Source organism: Podarcis cretensis (genome assembly GCF_951804945.1).
Source record: "Podarcis cretensis genome assembly, chromosome: 6".
NCBI classification, from domain to species: Eukaryota; Metazoa; Chordata; class Lepidosauria; order Squamata; family Lacertidae; genus Podarcis; species Podarcis cretensis.
Window position 1 is genome coordinate 98,964,158 of NC_137175.1, and position 25,810 is coordinate 98,989,967.

At 44.0% G+C, this 25,810-nt stretch overlaps 1 protein-coding gene across 1 annotated transcript in view; it reads right to left on the reverse strand.

Annotated features, from left to right (window-relative positions):
- DDR2 (discoidin domain receptor tyrosine kinase 2) overlaps nucleotides 1–23,243 on the reverse strand; it is a 63,213-nt gene extending 39,970 nt beyond the window's left edge. The window contains exons 1-4 of the mRNA XM_079981300.1: nucleotides 22,601–23,243; nucleotides 6,120–6,215; nucleotides 1,961–2,063; nucleotides 420–651 (exon numbers count right to left, since the gene is read on the reverse strand). Of these exons, the coding sequence (XP_079837426.1) occupies nucleotides 420–651; nucleotides 1,961–2,063; nucleotides 6,120–6,201 (417 nt within the window). The 5' untranslated portion in view covers nucleotides 6,202–6,215; nucleotides 22,601–23,243. The remainder of the gene's footprint in view (nucleotides 1–419; nucleotides 652–1,960; nucleotides 2,064–6,119; nucleotides 6,216–22,600) is intronic.
- Nucleotides 23,244–25,810: the final 2,567 nt, after the last annotated feature.

A 25,810-nucleotide genomic window follows, 5' to 3' on the forward strand; every position in this document is an offset into this window, starting at 1 on the left:
TTTGGAATCTTTATGGGGTCGTCTTCATGAGCTCCTGGGCTTCAGAACTTACTACAGCATTACTGAGGGCATATCCACACTTGCCTTTCCTCTGCTCTTTCCAAGTATGATCCACACTTCAAAAGTCTGTGTCCGAACCCTTTTTTTTGCTTTTCCTGCAAAAACCCGCTCTTTAAAGCTCAGTCAGAGCAAACAGCAATATGTGGAAAGCCTGAATTGCTGTTTGCTCCAAACACAGAGCTTTGAAACACAGACCTGGAAGAGTGGGGTAAAAGATAAGTGTGGCTAAGCCCTGGTTGTGCTGTTGGTTTTTATTTGCCACAGACTCTCTATAGTCAACAACAACTATTATTATTATTATTATTATTATTATTATTATTATTATTATTATTATTTTCACCCCCTCCCTACTGCTTTACCTGCTTTCCATGCCTGTTCCGCCAAGATATCCAGCGGGTGCCATCCCGGCTGTAATTAATTTTGTACATTGGTGCAAATTCATTGCCGTGACCTCCGGCATGACGGCCCTGGGTCCCGACCAGGGTGATGAAGTGCAGGGCATGTAAATCAATCTCCAGGAACTCCTTGAGGTCATCTGGTTCCACGGGGATCTCAGGGCACCAGGCACCATCCCCTTCTTCAGAGCCTAGCCTAGAGAAAAGCAGAAAGTGGACCTGACTGGCGTCACCCACTCATTTGTGGTCAATGCCCATCTTGGCCTTTCACTTCCAAGGTGGTTCTGCCTCATTCTTTCATTCGTCCCCTTCCTGTGACTCCCTTATCTGGCTCTGTCCCTCTCAGCCACTAGTCCAGTTTCTCCATTCCCATTCAGCACCTGTGCCTTCCCTACTTGCCACTATAGATGTGCCACGCGGGTGGCAACAGGGCAGAGCCAGGACTGGAGAAGCTGGGTTGGGCTGACCTCAGGGATGGAATGGAGGACAAGAACATGGCAGCCCTGACTGGGACAAAGGGATAGGCTGGAAGCTGGCTATGACAGATGGACAGAATTTGGATAGTGATAATGGTTTTCTCCCTCTCACATGAAAGAACTCAGGGGAGGCAAAACAAGGAACTCTTCACATCACAATCAATGATCATATGGAGTTAGCTGCTGCAAGATGTAGCGAGGCTCAGATGGCTTAAACGGGGCTCATGCGTATTCATGGTGGTGATGTATCAGTGGTGATAGACCATAGTAACTAAATGAGGCAAGTTGAGGCGAATGCCTCGGGTGATAGGATCCACAAAGGCAGCAGATCTGGCCTCCAAGGAACATATCACATGTAGACCTTCACCTCTTCCTTTTCCTGATGTAAAGCTTCACTCCCCACTTTATCCCTGGTGGGGCAGGTGCCATTTTGTGGCTTGCCTCAGGTGCCAAAATGTCTTGGGCCGGCCTGGCCAGCAGGGGTTGTTAACATCATGGCCTCTGCTGGCACTGGACGCTGCTAGTCACTCAGTAGCTGTGCACCTACACAGTGTTGAATTAAAAGCCCGCGTGCATTCTCCACCACCTCACATGCCCCATTCAGTGGTGCTCGGCAGTGGATGTTGGCAGCATCCAGCAAACCATCTCATGAGCCACAGCTGGTTACATCAGTGATAAGCAAAGGACACCACGAACAATCCTGCAGGAACCTGTTCATTCTGCTCTATTACTGCTGGTAATGTTCAATGCCTGGACATTAGCACTGGAATCAGGTTCTGGGGCTGAGCCCTGGTACAATATGGGTGCCAGTAGTAGACCATGGGCTCTTCTGAGGATGGATGCAGAGTCAGTTTCACCTTTTTGGGTGCCCTCAGACAGCTTAGCCTAGGAGGAGCCAATCACTTTTGGAGTAGGGGAGGATGCAAAAGCAAAGCCAGTGAGGCGTGGGAACGACTGGGGTATGTGAATGAGGATCTCAGACTCATATGTCTTGGGTTTGTGAGAGACCCAGGCTCATCTCACTCTTACCTTCCATACTTAGCTGCTGTGGATTCAGACCATTGACTAGAAGCAGTAATGTCCTCATCAGGGATGTGCCCACCTGACATGCCCAATGGGTAGCGGCAGACAGCTGCAGAGAGAGAGCAGTTTGGGATGTCGGTTTCGGATGTCAGTAAAGCAGTAATGGCAGGTTTTTTTAATCCAACAAAATATTCACCAGAAAACAAAAAAAAACCAAACCCCAGAAGTATTGGAAGAATTGATTTAAAAAGAGTTGGTTAAAAAACCTGGAAAAGATTTGGTAAAACAAACAATAAAGATTACAAACACAATATTCCATGATAATAAACCAAGAAATAGAATGGAAAATAAAAAGGATGAAGCAGAAAAACATGTGCATATTTTGGACATGCCGCTGCATGGAATAATGCATGAGTCTGACCTTTGGAGTTTGTAAGTAAAGCATTTAAACTTACTAACAGTGTGGTTTGTTCTTTGTGAGAGGGACAGAGAGGAGTAGAGAGGGGAAGCTCTGTGAGTGGACTAAACAGAATATTTAAAGAGTCTAACAACCTATACTCTTCATGCTTCACTGTGCTACATGATTGTGTTTTTAAACTCTGCTGGGAGCTCTCACTTGCTGGAGAGGGTGTTTAGCTTGTGCTTTGGATCTAAGGATCAAGCCAGTTATTTCACTAATTTCCACACACTATCTATCTATTCCACCCCCCATGAGCCCACATTATTAGCACAATGACTCCAGCATAAGATAGAATACTGTTTTTCTAATCTTTCTAATCTATTTATCATTATAATTACGAGTCCTAATTTATATAATGTGAAGTTTAGCTGGTGCATAATGCTACCTGTCAGAGCTTTTGAATGTGCGTTCCTTAATATTACGAAAGAACCATGGATGTTTCAGTTGAGATTCCTGCACTGCAGGGGTTTGGACTAGATGACCCACAGGGTCCCTTCAGATCTACAATTCTATGATTCTAAGCAGCAGTGAGTTATTGGGGTGGGGAGAATGTGTGTATGATCTTAGCAGTCCATAGTTTATCTTTTGGTTCCTATTTTGTTTTATAAATAATAAATGCTGTATTGATCAGTTAATCATATAATATGACTTTTGCTTTAATTGTGATGTTTAGGCATGTTGTTTAATTGTAGCTTTGTTAATAGTGTTTTATAGATTGTAATCGTTTCACTGATGATTTGTTAATTTTCTCTATGATTTATGCTGTATTTATTATATTCTATAATGTTCTGCCATGTCACTGTTATTTATTGTTTGTAAGTGGCATGGAAATATAATAAATCATATCAAATCAGATATGTAGAAGTTAAAGTAGAACCTGCATCTTGAGTCCATTTCTGCTTATCTCTAGCCCATGAATTAAATCCTAAAGTTTTGTAGTGATGAGAAGGAATATGTTTAAAATGTGTGCACTGTTTAACTGTGAGAGTCTTCAGATCCTGTAAGGGCTCACTTAATTAGGAGTTAATTACTCACTTTTGAAAAAGACATCTCTGCAAATACTGATACCATGTCCTAACTTCAATCTCAATCCTGATTTGAATCTCTTGTTTAATTAAATTCTTGAATTTTTTAAAATCACATTTGTCATTTATACCATTTTTTAGTTTCTAAGTGCTGTCAAATTCTTTCCACTAGTTCTCACTGGGTTTCCCCAACACCTTCTTCCCAGTTTGGAAATGGAAAACTACCAGTGCCTACAATGTGTGGCTGCTTTTGATTTGCAAGAGACTAGCCAAGAAGCTTCAAGCAGGCCTTGAGCTACCTGAGCATTATTTTTCATGCTTAGCTGCCAAGAGAGCTTCTCAAAGGGCTGCTTGTTCCACAATGTTTACTGTCTGACCGCTGGCCTCAGCCCAAAGCTCTGTCCATTACCTGCCAGCAAACTACTTTGTAGCAAACTGAACTACACGGGATGAGGAAGGTGCAGCATTTTTGAATCACTTATGCAGCCAAACACATTCCGACACATTCAGTACAGCCTACACATCTTCCAACAGTGGTTTAAATATACTGGACCAGAAATGAGGAGCCTGTGGCCCTCCAGTTGTTGTTAGACTCAAGCTCTCATGAGCCCTGGCCAGCATGGCCAATGGGTAGGGATGATGGGAGTTGTACTCCAGCTACAAATGGAGATTTGCAGGTTCCCAGTCGTCTGCGCTAGAGACCTTTGGGTTGCCCAGGAAACTGATTGGCAGTAGATTCAGGACGGAAAAAGAAAATGCTGTTCTAGATTTAAAGGTAAAGGTAAAGGGACCCCTGACCATTAGGTCCAGTCGCAGACGACTCTAGGGTTGCGGCGCTCATCTCGCTTTACTGGCCAAGGGAGCCGGCGTACAGCTTCCGGGTCATGTGGCCAGCATGACTAAGCCGCTTCTGACGAACCAGAGCAGTGCACGGAAACGCTGTTTACCTTCCCGCTGGAGCGGTACCTATTTATCTACTTGCACTTTGACGTGCTTTCGAACTGCTAGGTTGGCAGGAGCAGGGACCGAGCAACGGAAGCTCACCCCGTCGCGGGGATTTGAACCGCTGACCTTCTGATCGGCAATTTTGATTACTGTACAGTATTTGGGAAATGAAGGGAGAGAGACTGAGGGGAGAGAGACTTTCTGTAGGCAATGGCTTTTCCTTGCCCCACCCTCCAGCCCCTGGAGCCTTTCCCAGACCATGACTTTGAGAAGACCAGAAGCATCTGGGAAGAGAGGAATTCAGGGGTAGTTTTTAATAATAATTTTACAAGTTGTGTGTCCTTGTTTCTCAGTTTGCCCGCTTTACATGGTTTTGTACGTTTTGTGGTATTTTATGCATTGTGATTTGCTGTTATTGATTATAGATTAGTAATTCTTTATTGTAATTGATAACTGTAAACTGTTTAATTATTGTTTGCTGATGTTTAATTTTACTGTTTACTATTGGAGTCTAATGGACTACTGAATATTGCTTTATTTGATATGTTGTTTATTTTAAAGTTATTGTGACTTTTTATATAGGATCTGATTGTTACTATTAATGTTTGATGTTTTATTATTATTTTTATGTGTGTTGGAAGCCACCCAGAGTGGCTGGGGCAACCCAGCCAGGTGGGAAGGTTATAAATAATATTCATTTATGTATTTATTTGGAAGAATCCAAGCTGCAGAGGAATTCCTGTGGCTGAGCTAAGGTCATCAAAGAACAACAGGAAGCAATTGAGGGGCATTAACAATACAAAAGAACTCCTTCTCTCTTGCCTTGAGATTTGAACAGAGACTGGGGATTTGGAAGGTTGCCAGGGTAATTGCTGTGGGAGCAAGGGTGGCTGGGAAAAAGGAGGAAGAAGAAGGGCTGAAATTCTGTGGGGGGGGGAGCCCCTCTTGAAAGGACCATGCTATAAGTTCTGGACTCCCTCCATGCAGACTGAAGGTGTAAATAGGTAAATAAACCATATTTCTTAAAGCCACGACAGTCTCCGCCATGTATTGTATTCTTCAAATGGACACAGAACCTATGTGTGTGCCTGGGTCCCCATGGGCTCTTGGCAGACAGAGGGGCAGGCACCCGTCCTTTGTAACAATACTTTTTCTCTCAGTGAATAATTAACAGGGTGGAATTAGCTGCCACAAGACGTGGTGTTGGCCAGTGGCTTCAATGGGTTTAAAGAGCAATTACACAAATGCATGGTGGACAGGGCCACCAGGTTGGCTATGACAGCTAAATGGAACTTCTGTGTTCCAAGGAAGGAGGCTCACCTCACAGTTTCAGATGCTGTTGTCCTCATGTCTTGCTTTTGGCCTTCCTAGTGTTATGAAAACCATCAACCCAGCCACAATTAGAAACAGGATGCTGGATTCAATGAGCTTTGTGCAGGGAATCTTCTTTGGATTCTTAGGGGACCCAAACTTGTTAACTTTTGTATGCCAAGAGAGCTAACCTTTACGGAGGTCTGAGGGCAAGCAGCTTAATCAAGAATCATACATGGAACCTGTTAGCTTTGATAAGCCCAATTTAGTGTTAAATAACATCAAAAGGTACAACTCATGACCACCAGTAACTATATTTACAATACTGCTCAGAAGTATTATATGCAATGGGACTTACTTCCAGGTAGGCTACATCTCTTAGTTTGTGGACCTGATACTGAGAAGCGGCATTTTCATCCCTTACCTGGATTGACCTGAGTTTTCACAGCACTTGGAATAGCCAGCAGGATCAGCAGAGCTATCAGTGTCTGGGGAGGAGTAAGCATCTTCACTTTCGTACCTATGGCAGCCAGAATAAGAAATCAGGAGACACACAGAAGGCATAATTAGGACTGCAGTCGTATGCTGACTTCCCTGGGAATAAAGCCCATTGAACAGTGCACAATGAGGCCTCATCCACACTTTCACTTCTCCCACTGCTTTTCCCCCAGAGGAATCCGCTCTCTGCCACTGAATCTGAGCAAACGACAATTGCATTTTCTATGGATTTATGTTTGCTCCGATTCAGTGCTAAAGAACAGGTTTTCCTGGGGAAAGCGGCCAAATAAACAGAAAACCACTGGAATTCATGCCTAGAAAGCACGTGAGAATCAGAAGTGTAGATAAGCCCTGAGTTTTAGTTCAAAGTAAACATGCAGAGAGTTGCCCCTTAAGACTTTGATTGCGTTCAAGGCTAGCTTAGGTCAAAGAGTTAAAAGTCCAACCACACATGTATGCAGCACAGCAGAATAACACATTAAATTATACATGCTGTGTATACATTACCAGATTAAAACTCACCTAGGTCCTTTCCTTCCCCCCTCCACCAGTTCGGATTGAAGCTGGTTTTGGGGAAAACACATTAAAATGCAGTATGTTGTAAGATGCAACACCATAGATATGGGTTGTGGCTAATGTGTGTATACCACTTCCCAAACCAGCAGTGGGGGCACACAGCATGCAGAGTAAATGGAGTGTGTTCACAGCTCAAATGTTTAACAAGATGCTATTTTCCTATCCGTAGCCAGAGCAGAGCCAGAATGCCTTTTCAAATGCAAATGTCTTGAGCATTGCTTTTTCCAAGGGTTATCTGACAGAGGATACTTAAGAAAGGGCGGACTTTCGGAAACTCCAGGTATAAAGGTATTTTGCAGACACAGAAAGTGGAATCAGTAGAAATGATATATAGGACGTGAGGTGTCCTAGGCTTGCCATTTGTCTTCTTTTTCCAGGACACATCCTCTTTTTCATGAGTAGAGACATCAAAGCAATCCATAGTTAAAAGCAGAAGTCAGCAAATGTGTCGCCTTTCTTGCTCTTCAAAATATGGCAACCCTAGAAATTCTGTTTTCCACTTTACACCTTTGTAGACCATGAAGATGTTTGGCTAGACCTTTTCAGTCTCCACTCTAAGACATCCCTAAATAAAGAAAGGAACTAACTGCAACTTTCCGGTGAAAGGCCTACTTCTTGAACCATCCACCAAGTATAGCTTAGGTAGGGTTGCCATACGTCTGGTTTCTCCCTGACAGGTCCTCTTTTTCAGGGGTGAAATTTCAGTCTGGGAGGATTTTTTGAATTTGCCAAAATGTCCGGGTTTTTGCAAACAGAGCTAGGAAGTGTGCGTGCGAGGATCACTCTTAACATTTTTCTATTTCTATGATACATCCGCATGGTGGATGTTGGGATTGGGCTCACGGTCCAATGGCAGATCAAACGGCTGCCACCTGGACCTCTCTGAGCTGCTGGCCACGCCAGTGCCCACTAAACTGCCCCTGAGCAGATGGGAAAGACCCCGGGGGGGGGGAGTCTCTCTCTGCCTCCCCTTCTCCCCCACCCCTGTATAAGGCAGCCCTGTATAAGGATGTTTTAAAATGTTTAATGTTTTATTATGCATTTATATATGTTGGAGTGGGGCAGATGGGTGGGGTATTATTATTATTATTATTATTATAGGATGTCCCTACTTTCATCAGAGAAACGTTGGGGGGTATGGTGTGGCAAGGGGGCTCCGCATTCTCTTTTTTGCTCTTCAAGATATGGCAACCCTAGCTTAGGGGAATTTGGATTAGTTTATTTCTGTTTGATTTAGGGCTTAGCCACACTTACCTTTGGCCCCCGCTTTTTCAAGGCACAGGTCCGTGCTTTAATGGTCCATGCCCCGGAGTGTTTGCCACAAAAACTCAAACTTAGTAAACTTGTATTATTTTAAAGAAAGAATTAAGTTTGCATGATTGGATTTTTATTGATCTCTGTTAAGGTAAAGGACCCCTGGACAGTTAAGTCCAGTCAAATTTGACTAAGGAGTGCAGCATCTTCAAGCTGAGGGAGCTTGAAAGCAGACAGCTTTTCTGGGTCATGTGGCCAGCATGACTAAACCACTTTCTGGTGCACAGAACACTGTGACAAGTGCCAGAGCGCATGGAAAAGCTGTTTACCTTGCCGCCTCAGAGGTACCTATTTATCTACCCATGCTGGTATGCTTTTGAACTGCTAGGTTGGCAGGGGCTGGGAAAGAGCAATGGGAGCTCATCACGTCGTGGGGATTCAAAATGTTGACCTTCCGATAAGCAAGCCCAAGAGGCTTAGTGGTTTAGAACACAGCACCACCTGCATCCCGTATATCTGTTAGAATATAGCACCTACTTATTACACTGCTTTAATGTGAACTGAGAGGAAAAATAAGCCATTTCTATGTTGAAATTAGTTCAGGCCCAAGAAGAACACAGGAAGCTGCCTTATACCACCCAAGTCAGACCACGGATCCATCAAACTCGGTACTGCCTACACTGACTGGCAGTGGCAGTCAAGGGTTTCAGGCACACGGCATCCCCAGCCCTACATGGAACCTTGGATCTTTCACATGGAAAACTGGTGCTCTGTCACTGAGCCATGACCCTTCCCCAAAGTGGGAATTTCTGACCCATAATCACATTTGAAAATTGTCCTAGAAATCCACGGACCCCTTAAAGGGAGGGCTGAATGTACAAGGGTTTTGGATCAGACATGCCTTCTTCCCGCTTTTGCTCCTAAGGGAATTAGGAAAACCCTACTAACTAGGAAAGCAAGAGATAAAAATCCTACTAAGAATCTGACTTGAGATTTCAACCTGTCTGCAATTTCCCTGACCAGATGAAATTATTTAGAAGCATATTGTATTTGGGACAGTAACTGAGGGGTCCAGGCCAGGCAAAACCAGCAGGGATGCCTCTCCCTGTTACATTCTTGGCATAGGTCATTTTTTCAGGGCCTGAAGATGGATGGAAATTGCTCAAGCTCAACCTTCACCAACTTGGTGCCCCCCAGACATTTTGGACTACAACTCCTAGCAGCCCCAACCATCACAGCTTGATCATCCAGAAAAACTTGGGCCGTTGTTTTCTTATGCTGCAAGTCTTCTAGAACTACTTGAGTAGACATGCATAATCATGTGCTGCTTTTAATCACATGGGCTCTTGATTCTTTTGTCTGAATGTGTTTAGATTTTATTGTATTATTTTATTTTTAACGGCAATCATTGGTTGAAGGGCAGTAAACAATGTTTATAGTGAAGTAACTAATAAGAAATAAATGCACCCCCAATCAAAGTTGAACTAGAGCTTTATAGTATCATAGAATCATTGAATTGTAGAGTTGGAAGAGATCCTGAGGGTCATCTAGTCCAACCCTCTGCAATGCAGAAATCTCAACTAAAGTATCCATGACAGGTGGCCATCCAACCTCTGCTTATAAAAACCCCAAGGAAGGAGAGTCCACAAGCTCCCCAGGGGGTCCGTTCCACGGTTGAACTGCTCTTACCATCGAAACGTTCTTCCTGATGTTTAGCCAAAATCTCCTTTCTTGTAACTTGAAGCCATTGGTTTGGGTCCTACCCTACAGGACATGAGAAAACACACTTGCTCCATCTTCCATTTGACAGCCGTTTATATATTTGAAGATGGCTGTCATATCCTCTCAGTCTCCTCTTATCCAGCCTAACATACTCAACTCCCTCAACCTTTCCTCAAGGGTTTCCACACCCTTGATCATCTTGGTCACCCTCCTCTGCACATGTTCCAACATGTCAGTATCTTTCTTAAATTGTGGTGCCCAGAACTGGACACGGTACTCCAGGTGTGGTCCAACCAAATAATAATAGAGTGGTACTATGATTTCTATCAATCTGGACACTAGACTTTGATGCAGCCTAGAATATCATTCACAGTTTTTACTTCTGAATCACGCTGTTGACTCATGTTAAGCTTGCGGTCTACTAATACCCCTACATCCTTTTCACATGTACTACTGGCAATCCAGGTATCCCACATCTTAAATTTGTGCATCTGGTTCTTTCTGCCTAAATGCAGAACCTTACATTTGTACCTATTGAGATTCATTTTGTTAATTTGGGCCCATTCCTTATACAAGCCCTTCTTAAATCTCAGCTGATCTGTAAGAGCTTTAGCAGCCACATCGGTTTCCTTAGATGCCTCCTACTGTTATTTCTTGTTAGAATTATCTGCATTTGTGCTTTTTTCACTTTTAAGAAATTCCCATCCATCTTGGACTCCCTTCTCTTTGAGTATTTCTGACCATGGCATCTCACCCAGTAGTTCCTTAAGCTTTTTGAAATCCAGAGTGTATTTCTGACTACACTCAGCTTTCCCTTGCCTCTGTATCACACAAGCCAAGAGGACATTATCACTTTCTCCCATGGTGGCCAGTACTTCCACTTTCTCAATCAATCAATTCCTCCCTGTTGGTGAGGACCAGATCCAAAAGAGATGGTCTTCTTCTTGCCACTTCTCAGAAATGAAATTGTCAGCAAAACAATTGAGGAATTTGTTGGACCTTGGTAGAGTTTTAGTTCCAACAGATATTGGGGAAGTTGAAGTCTCCCATGACTACTATAGCTTTCATTTTTGAATGTTTGGTAATTTGCTGTAGGAAGGCATCATTCAAATCTGGCTTGACTGTCTATAGCAGACACCCACAGTAAGGTCACTGTTGTTTCCCTCTCCTACAATTTTTACTGAATATGCCTTCCATGCTCCAGGTCATGGATCTCTTCCTTCATAAAGAAATGCTTTACATATAATACTACTCTTTCTCCTTTCCCGTTTGGTCTTGAAAAGGTTATATCCCTCAATTTCTACATTCCAGATGTGAGTCTCATCCCAAATTTCAGCTCAAATTTGTATTGCTTGTTTCCAATTCTCTGGGCATTAGTATAGAAACAACTGAAACCACTCTAGCCGCTTCCTTCTTATACTTCCCTGACCTTTTGCAGGTTTCTGGAGCACCACCTCAGTTTGCTTTGCATCAATGAAACTATTCACCCCAGTACCTAGTATACCTGGTAATATTATCTCCCTCTCCCTCAAGATTTAGTTTAAAACACTCATTCTTGCCAACCACTGTGGGGTGCAACCCATCTCTTGCCAGAAGTCCTTTCTCAGGGAAGCAGACACCATGGTCCAAGAAGCCAAACCTAGCAGTTTATGTCCAGCATTTCCCTCTCTCTTCTAGGGCTGTGCAATAAATCACTATACCATCTGTTACAAGTATTGAAATGACATCGCAAGAAGTGTTTCAACCAGGCAATATACCAGTGAGGGTATGTGAACAAAAGGGGACAGCTTCCCAGGCTGTCGTCTCAGCTCAGCTGAACCGATAACTCCCTTGATACTCTTCACCATCTCTCTCTGCTTTGTTCGCTTTCACTCCTCCCTCCCCTCACGCTCTCAATAAGTCCTCCCTGCAAGCTCACAAAAACCAGCAAAAGCTTTAAGCTTAACTCATGGGTAGGCAAACTAAGGCCCAGGGGCCGGATCCGGCCCAATCGCCTTCTAAATCTGGCCCGCGGACGGTCTGGGAATCAGCATGTTTTTACATGAGTAGAATGTGTCCTTTTATTTAAAATGCATCTCTGGGTTATTTGTGGGACATAGGAATTTATCCATCCCCCCCCTCAAAATCTAGTCCAGCCCCACACAAGGTCTGAGGGTCAGTGGACCGGCCCCCTGCTGAAAAAGTTTGCTGACCCCTGGCTTAACTTCTTGCTCGCACTGAACCAGTAACTTTTCTTGATACTTTTCTTGGCGAGAAGGCAGCCACCATCTTTCCCTAGCTGAGAAATAAGCAATAAGCCCTCGGCTGCGGCCCATTTCCCAATAACCCCTCTAACCCCTCGCAAGCACACAAACCACCCCTTTAAGCATAGCTCAGCTAATTATGCAAAACTTTCTACCAATCCCGGAGCACTCCCCCCCCCCCCCGATAATTAAAGATCCAGAAGCAATGTAAACAAAGAACATAAACAAAGAAAGAGATGCAGAAAGGCAAAACAGATCTGGAAAGCAGAGCCCGTGGCAGCCGATTTCCTAAACAGATACTTTTGCTGCCTTTGCCTTCTTCATTTTTCTTCCCTCACGTCCCCCCCCCCCTTCTTTTCATTTTTATTTTCTGGTGGTGTTTACATTGTTGGTTTCCCCTAAACAGCATCCCTCCATATTAAAAAGGAAGGTTTTTTAAAATATTTTTTTTTAAAGGAGTCTGTCTCCTTGCTTGCTATCCCTCCTTCCCACCCTTTGATAAAAAGGGAGAGACTGAGGAGATGGGGGAGATGGAGGGGAAACATATCTGACTGCCTCATGCTGAATTGGAAGGTTGGGTACTGTGAGATTGATGGGGAGTGTGTTTGTCCATAAGCAGTGCAATCAAATGTGTGTCTACTCACAAACAAGCCCCACTCAGTTCAATGGGGCTTACTCCCAAGAAAGTAAAAGTAAGTTTAGTTGAACTCAGTGGGGCTTCTGCATGCATAAAACTACACTCAGACCTCTGAGTGGGGAAGCAGATGCAACTTGACTAGGAAATCACTTAAACTACATTGTAGTAAAGTTAGTCTTATTTAGAAAATTATTCTTTGGTCAAGTAAGAGGAGTGAAGCCTTGTGGGAGTTTCATCAGCCACAAGGACCCTGGGAAAGAAGTTGTGTATCTTTAAACTCTAGACTAGATGGCTCCTTAGCTGAAAGCTTTATTGGAACCAAGGAAGCCTTGATTTAATGAAAGACCTAACACCTGAGTTTGAGAGTGTAAACATCCCCCCCCCCCCCAGTGATGCTATCTGTCCTTGAATTGCTTGGGAATGTGTATCTGGCTAATTTCCACGGAAGGGAGGAAACCCTTTGATTTAAAGTTTGGATTTCAAATTGGCCCAGCTGTCAAGAAGTAAACTGATTGACCAGCAAGCCGGTCATTGGCGAATTTAAAAATAATTTGAGTCTTATGATTGGCTTGAAAGTTACGAATTGTGGTGCGAATTGTGAATAAAAGATCAGGGAATTGTTTGAGAAATTATGCTCTCTGCCATTGTTCTGCAATCCGCATAGAGGCCCGGCTCTGATGTTCCATCTTAACAGCCATCGTTTTGCCTTTTGAAATGGAGATCTTCAAAAGCCTTCAACTTGCAGAGTCCTAAAGATTTCAGCTATCCTATTGTGTGTTAGAGCTTGTGAGTATGTATAGCTAGTTATACTATGTACCTTTGTTATTTTCTTATCTGTAACGTTCAAAAGAGTGCCTGCTATTCTAGCATGTTTTTATGTTATTTTTAAAATAAACCTTTTAAGAATGAAACTGTTTTAGTTTGTGTGCCTTTCCGGAGGGAATAGCTAAGTCCTAGCCTTACGCTTGGTTACACACTACCGTAGAACTTCTGCCTGCAAGTCTGTGGATGCAGCTTGCGGAACAGGGGGACAGCCAGGTTAAACGGGTCACAGCCTTCTCCCTGGGTTGTGATTCTGGGTCCCCTGGACAAGAGGGAGTGGTGGCAGCCCTACCGGGTCGTGTTTGTTCTGTTTTGGAAAAAGTAATTAGCCCGCCAACCTTGCCCTGGGCGTCCTAGTCTGGCCGGAGAGCAGAGACAGGAGATGGGAGGGGCAAGCGGTTGGGGGTGAACATTACTACATACATACTCTTAAATTAGTTGAAAATATATTCAGTATATCATATGGAAGTTTATTTAATGTTTTTACTAAATCTACTACTTCCTTAAATTTTAAATATGCTCACAAAACTGCATAGAACTGTAATATATTCTCCAGACATCTTTAATGGTTTAGTGTCAGGTGTCAGCAAACTTTTCCAGCAGGGGGCTGGTCCACTGTACCTCAGACCTTGTGGGGGGCCGGACTATATTTGGGGGGGGGGTGGCGGGAATGAACGGATTCCTATGCCCCACAAATAACCCAGAGATGCATTTTAAATAAAAGCACACATTCTACTCATGTTAAAACACACCGATTCCCAGACTGTCCACAGGCTGGATTGAGAAGGCAATTGGGCCAGATCCGGCCCCCGGGCCTTAGTTTACCTACCCATGGTTTAGTTGAAGCAGAGGTGCTGAGACATGGGGGGCAGATCGTCACGTGCGCATGATTTCACATGTGTCAGGAGGCTGCAAGGCCCTGGGAGGCCCTCCACCACCACAGGGAGAGTTGGCATGTATGAGCTGAAGCATGCTATGAGACACTGTGATATCTCAAAATATTGTGCTATTTAGGTGGCGATACATCACAGTGTTGAAAACTATTGCCCAGCCCTACTCTCTTCCTTTGCACATGAGACATATTCAAATACTGATCTCCCATTTGCACAATACGATGTATCTTGCTCAACTAGCCTGTTGTACAATATGCAAAATTCAGAGATGCCACCTCTTCTACTTCTTTTGATAGCGTAAGAAATAGAAGTGGAAGCACAACTCGGTTTTGAACCGCTCATCTCCAAAATACCCTGAAGGACTAGTTGGACTGGAAGCACATGGGATCGATAAATATTTTTCTGCCTACTCCATTGTTTATTGCTTCTGCTTCCAGTTACTGTTAAAAGCACAGGAGTAATGCCTAAAAAAGAAGCTGGCAGCCTCATTTGCTCATATGGCTGAAACCTATTTCTGGCATATTTGATAGAGCCCCAAGAATTATTTTAAAATTCATTAGAAAGTTTACAATGTGAATACTGAAAGGCAAGAATAGAGAGAATGAAATAAAATCAGCTCCTCAACCTAGAACAATGGAACATTCCATGTGTTTATCCAAAGACACACACTTAAATCATATGACTCCGCTTAGGGTGTTGATTTTTTGGCAAATTTCCTAAAAATAGCTCAAAAACTTCATATATATATTTTTAGTTCAACAACTTTGCCCCCACCCCCACCCCCGGTGCTATTTTTCTAGAAAAAGAGGTGACGGAATGCACCAAGAATGAATCACCTCTGGATCCAGGTGGGCTGTTATGGGCCCTCATGCTGTTCCCTGCAAGGACCCATTCGTGTGTGTACAAAGCTGAGGGCCACAGACAATTACATATATTTTTAATCAAAACGTTATTGGAATTTTTGGCACAAGAAGATTAAAGCCATCAAAGTATAAAAAAGAAAATGCAACAAACCATACCGTTGTAGTTGCACTGAGTAATACAGAACAAAAAAATTTCCTTCCTGTAGCACCTTAAAGACCAACTAAGTTAGTTCTTGGTATGAGCTTTCGTGTGCATGCACACTTCTTCAGATGAGCTTTCGTGTGCATGCACACTTCTTCAGATGAGCTTTCGTGTGCATGCACACTTCTTCAGATACCAATACAAAACGTGAGTAATACAGAACGTGGTAAGTACCTAGGAACAATACTAAAAGGAGGATTCAAGAAGAACCATAAATTAAGCTGCATCAAAAGAACCACATGCGAGAACTACCACATACACAGACCACACATTATTGCCTACCACTCCTCCTAGCCTTGGGATTAAGCAAAACGATAGAAGCGCTACATTCTTTTTTACGTGGGGAAACAGGAACCTCTTAGTGGAGCTTCTTACTGCTTCCCGGGGCTCAGCCTCATGAGTCTTCTGGTCGTGGCCTTCCCCACTCACTCAGAAGCGAAGGATTCCTCCCTTAAAGCCTGGCCTCATATTGCATTCCTGTGACTCTTCCTCTGGAATTTGCCACAGGAAATTACCCTCCGGTGGCACCTTGTCTGGAAATCTCAGGAGGTATTCGCTCACCACTGGCAGCCAATGGTCCACCCAGGAACTGAGGCATGGGAGCCTTGCTTTGTGGGGGCCTGCGGGAAATTGCCCCCATGGCTTCCCACCCCACAACCCCTGGGCAGCGCTGCAGCTTTTTGCAGTGTTGCCAAGTTGTGTGGCTTGTGCAGGATTGCCAAACCTAGCAGTGTAGCAGACCTGCTACTCCCAGAGATGCCTATGAAAAGCACCCAGGCCCAGCTGCCGCCTCTTTGCTGCTCCATTTTTATGGGATCCCAGTGAAGTCTCTGCCATGTGGTGCAGGTGGCTCTCAAAGGATGGCTCCCATCACCTTGTAGGCTTATAGTCTCGGGGTGGTGCTGATAATGCCAAGGTCGCAGGTTGGATCCCAAGATGAGACAGTGCATATTCTGCATTGCACTAGACCAGTGATGGCGAACCTTTAGAGACCGAGTGCCCAAACTGCAACCCCAAACCCACTTGTTTATCACAAAGTGCCAACATGGCAATTTAACCTGTATATCTCATTTTTTCTGTGTGTTTCACATTTCTTCTTTATGACTGCTGTTGTAATAAATAATCCTTCATAAAAGTTATTGCATTACATTCTTCATTAAATTATATTTCTATTGATATATAATTGGTATAACTCAGTGCTTTTTTCTAAAAAAATGTTTAGGGGTACTCTCATTTTGACTCAATAAAATCACCACTGGGGGGGGGGGAATAAATACAGTTCAAACTGGTAAAAACAAATACAGTGGTACCTCAGTTTTTGAACAGCTTAGTTCTCGAACTACTTGGAAACTGAACACTTCAAACCCAGAAATGAGTGTTCCGGTTTTGGAACTTTTTTCGGAAGCCGAGCATGCTCTGTTCTGAGTAGAACTTCCATTTTGAGTGCCACACTTCTGTTTTCCTAGTGAGGGAAGGCGGGCTGGGCAGCAAGCAAGCAGGCACCTGCCGCCCTCCAGCGCTGGGTCCCTCTGCCACTGCCACAACAGCAACCACCCCTCCTCCAGCTCTGGCAGCCCCGGCGCTGAGTGAGGCAAGGCTGGGCCGGTGGCAAGTGGGCAGGCAAGGGATGTTGCCACCCCACCCCCCTCAGCCTGCTCCTGCTTGCAGGCAAGTAGGAGTAGGATCCGGCTGCTCGGCTGAAGTGCAGGCTCCATCACACTTTCCATTGAGGGGTTCGCAGCTGCACTCCCCTCAAGGGAGAAGTTTAAAGGAGCCCCCACCTCCGCATCAGATCCCCTGCAGCCCCGTGAAGGCAGCCAGGCTGAATAGGTGCTGGGGTTGGGGAAGGTGGAGGCAGCCCAGAAGCTGCACCTGAGAGCCCCTGCACCACCTGAAGGCAGCCAGGCGCTCCTCAGCTGAGCTGCCTGATCGCGCTTCTACTTGCCTGCAAGAGGATTGGAAGCTACGGCCCTGCTGGGGCGATGGCGCAGTGCCCACAGAGAGGACTCCGAGTGCCCTCTCTGGCACTGTGCCATAGGTTTGCTGCCACCGCACTAGATGGTCCTCACTAGAGTCCCTTCCAACTCTCTGATTCTATGATTATGTTCAGCAGATGCACAAAATGACTCCTGCTGCAAACTCTTCTTCTTGGGCCCCAACACTCCCTCCTCAGGTGCGCCTCTGCTGGAGAGGCATCACTAGTTCAAGAGAGAAGGTATCGCTATAGACTGCTGTCTCCCAAGATGCTGCTGCTGCTGCCTTCTTCCCTTCCTGCTTTTTCTAAACACTGAAAATACACCTAATATTCCATTCATTTGCCACACATCTTGTTTGTGCTGTAGCATGCTTAAGGTATCAAAACATATCAAAGACTTCCCTTATTTCCTAGGCTTTGTAACTGGTATAGTTAGACTTAGGGCAGATTTGTAAACCTCCCTAATGTATCAAGCTGAATGCAGCCCCCCAGCCATCACCTGTGGTTATAGTGAAACTGACACGGGGACAAATAGAAGAAGACGCCTTCACCCCTGTATGGCTCCCCTTTATCACATACACAGCCCAACAATACAATGACAAAAATCCACCAACAGCATACAAATCAATACGGCTAACCTGATCCAAAACACCCACCCACCCCACTCACACACGAACAAAGACACCACAGCCAACCACACATGAATAACCACACCCTAGGCCAACCCCAACCTCTCTCACCACTAAAGGAACACAAGTGAACAGCAAAGAACCTGCACAAGCAATGCTGACACCAAACCCTACATATAGTAAATAAAACAGAAACATCGCCACCTGACCTCACCCCCACCCACCTCTTACCCCCTTTTCTTCCTAATGTCTCAACAAATGAAACTGATTTGTAAAAATGTTATATGGGGAAAAATACGAGAGAGAGACATTGCATACAGTTTTGTAAATCAAGAAAATATTTAATAAAAAAAAACAAAAATTAAAATAAAATAATAAAATAAAAAACCTGTGGGCATAGTGAACTCCTAGTGGTCATTAAACATGACTAGGGCTTCATTTGGTTTGGGTTGTCTTATGTCTTAGTTAAGCCCTATTCAGGCATCCAGGAGACTGTGTGAGAGCACAAACTGGGGGGGGGGGGAGCTGGGGGCACCCATGCTGGCCCCACTCCCAACATCCCTGTGCAGGCTGCACCCTCCTCTTCAGTCCGAAGGGACATCCTAAACATGTTCTGCTAAATGTGCATACAAGCTGCCTTTCGGACCTTGCATGGGGTTGGAATGTGCAACAGTGGGGATTATAGGAGCAGGAATGTTAAGGGTGAGAGACCAGTGTGTGCTCTCCTGTGCCTTCTTTGACCACCTGAACAGGGCTACATTGCAAACTCAAGTGGGGTAAACAACACCTTTCTTTCCAGATGCTATAAAAAATAAGAAGAAATTGCTCTGGATCTTGGATCTAGCTCTGGATCTGGCAGTCCTAGAGCCATCTAGGCTACATTTGGTAAGGATGCCACACTTCCTCTTGTCAAGCCGCCTTCCCTCGGGGAAAATAGCTCTTTAATGCTCAATCGGAGCAAACAGCAATTTGGGTTTTCCCTGGATTGCCATTCGTTCCGATCTATCACTAAAGAGCAGGATTTCCCTTGGGAAGGAGCAGGCTAAAGGTAAACAGCTCAGACCAGTTCCTTCTAAGCATGGCACAAGTGGAAATGTAGACAAGCCCTCATTATTTGTAGGAAGGACAACCTGTTTATTCATAATTCATCCTGATTTGTTTTCACAAAGGTTATGCAGGAACCTTTAATACACTTTAAATGTGCAAACAAAGTTTTGGTATGTGCTTGAAAATCCCCTAGCCCCCCAAATATACTGACAGTCTAGACTCTAGAGGTACTTTGGGTTTATACAATTAAATATTTTATTAAATTTCAAGAGGGGGAGATAAGCATAAACATAAACATTTTCAAAACAATTGGTTTCCCCCCCCCCCGCCCCGGTTTGCAAAATTAAATGCGATTAAAATGCTCTGTTGCCCTGACACAATAAATCCACTTTTATTTTTTAAGAACTGGGCCTTTTTCGGTTTAGACAGTGACAGGGAAATGCACTGAAAAGTACAGTTGTACCTTGGTTATTGAACAGCTTAGTTGCCAAACAAATCGGCTCCTGAACACTGCAAACCCAGAAGTAAATGTTTCGGTTTGTGAACGTTTTTTGGAAGCCGAACTTCTGCTGTGGCTTCCGATTGAGTTCAGGAAACTCCTGCAGCCAATTGGAAGCCGTCTCTTGGTTTTCGAACGTTTCAGGAGTCAAACCGACTCCCAGAACAGATTAAGTTCAATAACCAAGGTACGACGGTATTGAATGAACAAATGATTAATGAGAAGACGTTTAAATACCCCACAAACAAATAAGAACAAATGCATATGATCTAGCCTCTGCATAAACTTTGTGCAAGCAAATCAGAATAAATACTCAATTAAAAAATCATACTCTAAATGAAATGTTTAGAAGGGACAGAACCTTGCTGAGGTCTAAAGCAGCAGTCAAACTCCATTAAAAAGTATTCCACATATTCTAAAATATCACTGAGAATAGAACAACATTTTACTAAAGACTGCATTGCTATACATTCAGTCGCTCTGTAATTCCTGAACAATTTCTCCCTTTCCCCATTACATACTAAAAATACAGAACCTAATAAATTTCCAGAAGAAATCATCTGGCTACTGAGTGTTGAGTGTTTGACAGCAATGTGTAAACTCAGAAAACAGAACCCTCCCCCCCTTCTTTCTTTAAAGATTCAATCCTTTGTCGCACACACACACAAATTACTTATCCCATATTTTAGGGCCCACATCAGCTGGGGCATCGTCCTTTTAGAGGCACATACATTAAGTAAAAGTAAGGTAAAGGACCCTGGATGCTTAAGTCCCGTTGAATTTGGCTCTGGGGTTGTGGCGCTCATCTCCCTTTACTGGCCGAGGGAGCCGGCATTTGTCTGCAGACAGCTTTCCGGGTCACCCCGTGGCGGAAGCCAGAGCGCACCTACATTGCATACATTAGCAGTTAACTGAAAATGGGGATTTTGGCTCTTAGCTCCTGGACAGAATGCTAACAGGCCCCTTAGAGGCTTGGTGGGGAAAGCATGCTGGGAATTGTAGTCTCCCTTGGTTGCACTTCCATACTAAGGATTAGGCTCTTGGCAGCAATCTGCTCCATTTTAAACAAATCTCACAGCAAGGATTTGAGTTGCTCTGAGCTCAGTTGGCAGCTTGACAAAACCGGGGGTCTCTCCAAGTCAAAACTGCAGAAAATTGACTGCAATATGATGAAAACTATGCTAAGGAAAACTTCCTTTGGCAGCATTGTTAGTGCTTCTCCTCGAGTGGAAGGGAGAGCCTGCATTTGTTGATTTGCAAAGGTGAGATTATTATTACTGCTATTATCATTATTATTTTTATTCATGGTATTTTTATCCACCCCCATTGTTCTGCCCAGACACTGAGGTCCAGCGCCAAGGGCCTTCTGGTGGTTCCCTCACTGAGAGAAGCAAAGCTACAGGGAACCAGGCAGCGGGCCTTTTTGGTAGTGGCACCCTCCCTGTGGAACACCCTCCCACCAGATGTCAAAGAGAAAAATAACTACCAAACTTTTAGAAGACATCTAAAGGCAGCCCTGTTTAGGGAAGCTTTTAATGTTTAATAGGTTATTGTATTTTAGTGCTTTGCTGGAAGCTGCCCAGAGTGGCTGGGGGGACCCAGCCAGATGGGTGAGGCATTAATAATAATAATAATAATAATAATAATAATAATAATAATATCAAAACACGACAATCTGCCTAATTACCAAAATTGCATTTTCTCATAATATTAATGTTTTCTAAAGCATTTCTTAAGGGTGGACCATCTGGGCAGTGCGGAGCCTACGGGCACTCAAGCCACCGTCTCACTCCCAGGAGAGACGGGTGGCTCGGGCGCGCTGCAGGCCCCGCAATGAGTCCCGCCCGGCATTTTGTCACCCCCTCAGTGGTGACACCCGGGGCAGACCACCTCCACTGCACCCCCCTTCCTCCACCCCTGTCTAGACCAATGGCCATGATAACTAAAGCCATTTCTTATGGCTTTATCATGTGTTCTTCTCTGGTCTGTCCTGAAATTACTGACCACCAGTTCTACTGGGGGACAAGTTTTAGGGTCAAGTCTCAAGAGGAAGAAAGCATTCTCTATCCACTTTCTCTACACCAAGTACAGTATAAGATATTATTGTAATGTATGCTACTTTTTATGTTCCCCGGGACTTTTTCACTCACTACACAACAGCAAACATGAATATACACTTAACAAGGAATTGGAGTCAATCCCTGATGAGAATGTAAACAAGGATGGTTTATATTTATGTGTGTAATTTGAGGCGTGTTCTTAAATCATTTGAGAGCTACACCTAAAACAAGTCACGTGTTTAGCATTTGGAGATGCATGTGCCAGTGCAAATGTAAAACGAAAAACCACATTCAGATTCTGTAACTAGCAGAATTAAAGGTCTCCCTCCGCTCTCCCAACCAGGCCTTCCTGAATCACGGCTCCAGAAGAAGGGAAATAGCAACGGTTCTGTTGCAAGACCTCTGGGCCTTGGGGCTTTTCAGAGGTTGGACCAGCTGCCTTTGCTTGGATGAGCTGTCGGCGCCACCAACAAAAGGAGGAGCAGTAATGAAAAACAGGGTTGTCACGAGGCACACACACGCATCCGATTAAAAAAAGGGGGGGGCTGTGTATGTTATAGCCTCTCAGCGGAAGCACTTTTACACAAGTTGCAATCCTCAACTCTTGAATAACTTCTAATTTATAAGCCGCGGAAGCTAAAAGGGCCTTCCATCTCCATTTTCCTCTAGCTCCAAAGCCTCCTCTTTGAAAATGCCTCCCATTTTTCATAACCGTCAAGGGAATCTGTAATCAAGCAGTTTGGCCTGGCATGCAAACAATCTTTAATATATATATATATATATAATTCTTCGTATGAAAGGTCTGCCTGGGAAGCGTACACTTCTATCCCCTCACTTTATACTCTTATTTCCCCGCTTTACGCCATTCCAAACTGGACTAGTCTTTGTTTGAGGGAAGGAGGCGAGCTGCCTTTCTGCTTCTTCGCTCAGATGGACGAGAAGGGGGAGACCCTTCTGTTTTTCAAAAACATCATAAAGTCCATACCTGGATGCTAAGATGAACTTTTAGGGGAAGAAGACAGGAGGTTTTCAGAAGTTTAATCCACTGGGTTAAGGGGAACGGGCAGATTCCGCTTTCTCGCCCTAGATGGAGAGGCCGGGCTGGAAAGGAACTTCTTCAGGCTGATGCAAGATGCCGTTGCGAGCGATTTAGCATTCTGAGGATTCCTGGGCCCTGGCCAGAAATCCCACAATCCAACATATTTCACATTTGGTTTCAATTAGGGAACGAGAAGGGGGAAGAAAGTCACCAATTGGAGCTGGCTCTTTGGAGGCTTTTTTCTTTCACTCAAGGAAACTTGAGCTAAACTATAATTTATGGCAAAACTCATTCATTGCAAGCGGAGGGACGCTGTAGCAAACAGGCTCCAGGGATCTATGCAGTCCGCTTTTTTATATTAAAAATATGCTTCGTGTTTTATTTTTTATTTGACCCAAATGAGAGGATTTGGCATGTTTTACTGGCTCGCAAAGCGTCAGTGAATAAGCTGAGAGAAAAATATCAATATGGGTGACTGATGAGCTGTAAGGTGTTTTTAACATAAATATTAGCAACTTGACTTCCCCCCACCATTTTTACACGGTGGGATTGCAGATGGTGGAGTGATAATAATGGTTCAAGTAGCAAGAGACTAGGCATCAGTCAGGAACATATTGTTGCAGGCCACCCCAGTCTCTGAGCGGTGAGAGATTCCAGGGGCTCAAGGGGTTTTCTTGGAAGGAGGGTCAGCAGAGAATGTGGTGTGCTTATGATATATGGCTTATTTACATATATATACAACCTGATACCTAACACGGAGAAGGCTCCCAGTATTAACACCCCAAGCAGTCTTCCCCCATAGTCACAGTCTTGAATTCCCGCAGAAATCAAGTATGGCTCTCACTCGGACTTCTGCCTGCTTCTCCCCTAGCCTACTGGTGTCTGACTACCAGTTAGGTGAGGGAGGGAGGGTCCCATCCACTTGCCCTCTGGCACAGGGCATCGTCTTTTGTTATACTAATGACTGTCCTTAGAGCCATTCTCTCACAAAAAAACACACCCAACTAGTTCAACAGTTGAGTCCTCCATCAGATTTCAACCCTTGCTGGATCCCCAGGGATTAGAAGGGACTTGGGCATCATACAGACTGACCCCCCCAAAAAAAATTCATAACAATCTAGGACAATGGTTCCCAACCTTTAGGAATGAACAGACTACATTAACTCGAGAAAATAATGAAGACAAAAAACTGTAGTGAACTCTGTAATGCTGTTAAATGAAGTCTCAAATGTACTGAAATCAGAGAAGCAGCAAAATCCATTCCCCACCCCATTGGGCCCACTAATTAACAACCCAAGCTATTAATCCTGAAAGGAATACATTTATTCAAAAATATAAATTAATTTATTTATTTCACCAATATACCCACTGATCAACTCAATTAATCAATTCAAAAAGATATGAAAGATAAATGTATCTATAATTATGAATTCATTTAATTCCCTGTATGTAAACAAAATGTATTTATTTATTTCCAATGAACTCAGCTGAAGTAATCCCCAAAAGAATTAAAATTAAAACTTTAATTGTCACTAATTTTCCTTTGTGTAGACTCAGGAATATCAATCGTATACTTCAGTGAAATCATGGGAGGGGTTTTTCTAGCTGCCCCCCTCCTTGGCTCTTGGAAGCCTTTAAAGTAGCTGCTGCAGGAGAGGGGCTGTTTCTGAGTCTAAGGGGAAACTGTGAGGTCCCCTTGTTATTTCTGCTTTTGAATGCTGCATGTTGTTTAAGTAATCTTGTTATATTAATAGTATTAAATTTTGGGAGGGTTTGGTTTTTTGTTGTTGTATGTTATTGTGTTGTTGCACACCATCCCAGTCTCCTAGAGGTGCAAAATCCCAGGGCTCCAGACGTTTACACAATTTTTTGTTTCCTTTGGAATGAGGGACAGTAGAGACTGGTGTCTTCAGGATATCTGGTGTATTTACACATATATACAACCTGGGCCTATGATGAAGGGGTTCACAACATTAACACCCTAAGAGGGTCTTGCTTTTCCCATAGCTACAGCCTTGGATTCCAGAAGAAATTAGGCATGGCTCTGTCTCTCAGCCTGCCAGCTTCCAGCTTCTAGCTCCCATCCCAGAACAACTCTCCACTCTGCCTTTGTCTTTCTAATTACCACCCATTTTTTGTCTGGCACAGAGTCACTTCCTTTGTTTCCGTAATGACCCACGCTTAGAGGGCCATTACCTCATCAGGAAGCGATCCTGGCTATTCCAGGAATTTGAATCCTTGCTTAGACAAATCCTTTGCTAGATGCAGGAATTAGAAGGGTCTCTGCACATCTCAGCCTACCCCCTTCTTCTGAACCACAGGCCCAAAGAAGGGCTTGTGAGAGTGGTTACCAAAGATACCAAAGAAGGTTGCCAAAAACACCAGTTCTAGGGCTTTATTAAATAAAGGTGTAGCTCAGGCTGCCAGGTCTTTCAGACTTTGCAGCCAGGAGATGGCTTCTCCGCACCCAAGCAAACGTGCATTACATCCCTTTGTGCACAAAGTGGCAGACATCACTTTGGCCAGGACTTCCCCTCACTATCCACCTGACCAGATGAGGGCGTATTCGGCAAATACCCAAGTCTTACAGATAGCTCCCCTTTCTGGGCTCAGAGCCCAGCACCCCAAACCCACAGACAAGGATAGCCAGCCGATCAGTGTATATCAAAGCAAGTGACTACAAACATATATGAGCTCATTGATTGTGAGGTTATGTTGACTTTCAAAATGGTGAAGCTTCTGGAACACTTCATATTTGGTTTAACACACGCCTCCAGCTCATAGCAATATTTTTGTTTTGCTATGTTATTATGGAATCATTTTTGTAGTGTTTGTATGAAATGCACCTGTTTCTTTGTTGTAAGTCACTTTGAGTATGATGTCTTTTGTAAAAAAAAAGCAGCATAAAAATACAATGAATGCAATCCCTCATCCCTTGTAAGCAAAACTATTTATGTATATAATTAATCTATTTATTATTTGTATTTGTGGTTTTTCTTTAATAAGCCAATGGGCATGAACTGCAAATGTTACTCAGAACCACAGACGGCCCCCAATGGTCTGCCCCCAAGACAGAACCCCCAAGGAATCAGGCAACCTCCATTCACACAATTTATTCCAACAAAGCACCAGAAGTAAACCCCAATAATGCCAAAA